General features: G+C 56.7%; 1 protein-coding gene across 1 annotated transcript in view; it reads left to right on the top strand.

The window, feature by feature from the left end:
- SREBF1 (sterol regulatory element binding transcription factor 1) overlaps positions 1-1442 on the top strand; it is an 8709-nt gene extending 7267 nt beyond the window's left edge. The window contains exon 14 of the mRNA XM_010570598.1: positions 1438-1442. Coding sequence (XP_010568900.1) covers positions 1438-1442 — 5 coding nt within the window. The remainder of the gene's footprint in view (positions 1-1437) is intronic.
- The last annotated feature ends 774 nt before the right edge of the window (positions 1443-2216 follow it).

Raw genomic sequence — 2216 nt, 5'->3', positions numbered from 1 at the left:
CCCCCCCCGCCTTGCCTTTTTAAACGGTATTTTCATAGTTGGAGAGTTTTGTACAGACAATTAAAGCTGATTATTTATACCGGTGTGTGCTGGACTGGGGTGGGGGGCGGGATGGGACGACACAGACACTGAACTGGGGGGGCATGCAGGGCCTAGCTGGGGCAAGGGGGGGATCCTCCCCCCCCAGCTGGGCATCGTGGGTCCTGCCTTGCCCCCACAGGGCATGGAGGTGGGGGGACGACAACAAGGGTGGCAGGGTTGGGGACACTGGGTGCCAAGGGACCCCAAACACCCCCTCCTTACCCCAAGATGTTCCGGGGGTGCTGCCCCCAGCCCCCCCAAACCCCAGCCCTACAGCGAGACCCTTGGTACAGGTGGCACCTGGGGACAAAGGGCCAGCCAGGGGCTGGCACAGCCCGGGGGGGGACCCCCAGGAGCCCCCCCGGGAGAAAGAGAGGCCACAAGCAGGGCGCCACGTACTTCCAAAACAATCGTTGTATCTTTATTGACGCTCTGAATGCAATGACCTGTTTTTTACTCTTAAGGAAAATAAACATCTTTTAGAAACAGCTTGTTACACACAATCTTCAGTGTGAAGCAATATACTAATAAGAACACTAGTCTTAACATTTACAGTCTTCATATATATTATATATATGTATATGTATACATATATATACACTATATAATGAGGCAATATATAATACACACGGTTTACCATTTTACAGTCATATGTACAAGATGTCACTAAAAATAGCCATATTTCAGGCAACACTGCCAGGGACACCAGGATTTTTATTTTTTTTTCTTTAAATTAATTATTTTTATTATTCTTTCTCTCTTCCCCCCCCCCCCCCCTCCTTTTTTGTGTTTTTCACTCCTGTGTCCAAGGCAAGCTGCTGAAACAACAGACATTTTGTGGCCAGCAAACCTTGAGGGTGAGGACTGGGTGGGACGGAGGGGACACGACAGCTGGCGGGGACACGAGGTGCTGGCTCTGCAGGGTCCGGGATGGGGGACACGGATGGGGCCAGCACTATGCCACCCCCTCCCCCCCCGCTTTGCAAGTGGCGGAGCAGCTGGCAGCTCTGTTTTTAGGATGGGATTTGGGGTTGATTCACCCTGGATTGGTTATTTACTACCTGCGCCAGGGTGCGGGTGGTGCAAGGTTGGGGTGTGCAGACTGGGGAGTCATGTGGGGTACCCCCGCGGGGACAGGGGCAGGGGGTGATCCCAGTGCTGGGCAGCCCCCCAGCTCCACCGACGTGGCCGGGAAGGGAAGCGAAAGCCAAGGGAGCCGAGCGAACCCGGCACCCAGGGCAGCGAGGGGCGAGCCAAGGCCATGCAGAGGGAGGAAGCAAATGCCTCCTCCTCCTCCTGCAAGGACCCTGCTGCCAGCTGGAAGCCATTTCTGAGCTGCTTGCACCCTCTTACCAGGCTAAAACCCTGGGCTTCAGCACCCAGAGCCATGGGGTTCAGCACCCAGAGCTATGGGGTTTGCACCCAGAGCCATGGGGTTCAGCACCCAGAGCCCTGGGGTTTGCACCAAAGCCCTGGGTTTTGCACCCAGAGCCATGGAGGTTTGCACAAGCACAGGGAGCAAAGCCCGTCCCCAGCAAGAGGAGCTGCAGACGAGGTGCTGGCGAGGCCGAGCAGAAAGAGGAGGGTGGGTTTTTTGGGGAGGTGTCCCAAAGAGCAGGACCAGGTGTCCCCATCCCAGCAGTGCCAGCGCCCCATGGAGCGGGAGGGTGGAGGGTGCAATGGGCCGGGGTTCGGAGGGAGGGAGCGGGGCTGGGGCAGCCCGGTGGGCGCCCACCAGCCCAGCCAAGCACCCTTCGCCCCGGTGCGGACCCAGCTGCCCAGCGCAGGGGCTGGCACCCCGAGACAGGCAGGGGGGGAGCCAGACAGGAGATGGAAGAACGAAACGGAAAAAAGCAGAGTGGTGTTTCAAACAGCAGGCCGTTGTTTGTCTTTTTTTTTTTTGTCTTTTTTTTTGTCCTTTTTTTTGTCTTTTTTTGTCTTTTTTTTTTTTTTTCCTTTTCTCCGCCGCACGTATATACAGACAGACACCGTGAGGTTTGCTGAAGGCAACATCTCAGATCAGATCAGTGTGAGATATGGAGAGCCGGGACCCGCGGGGGGGTCCGGCGGCCCCACAGTAAGACAACATCGCCGGGACCCCCCCCATCCTTATACACGGCCCCCCCGCCCCCCCC

This window comes from Haliaeetus leucocephalus, unplaced genomic scaffold (assembly GCF_000737465.1).
Source record: "Haliaeetus leucocephalus isolate CR32 unplaced genomic scaffold, Haliaeetus_leucocephalus-4.0 Scaffold295, whole genome shotgun sequence".
NCBI classification, from domain to species: domain Eukaryota; kingdom Metazoa; phylum Chordata; class Aves; order Accipitriformes; family Accipitridae; genus Haliaeetus; species Haliaeetus leucocephalus.
This window is presented reverse-complemented; position numbering and strand designations above follow the sequence as displayed.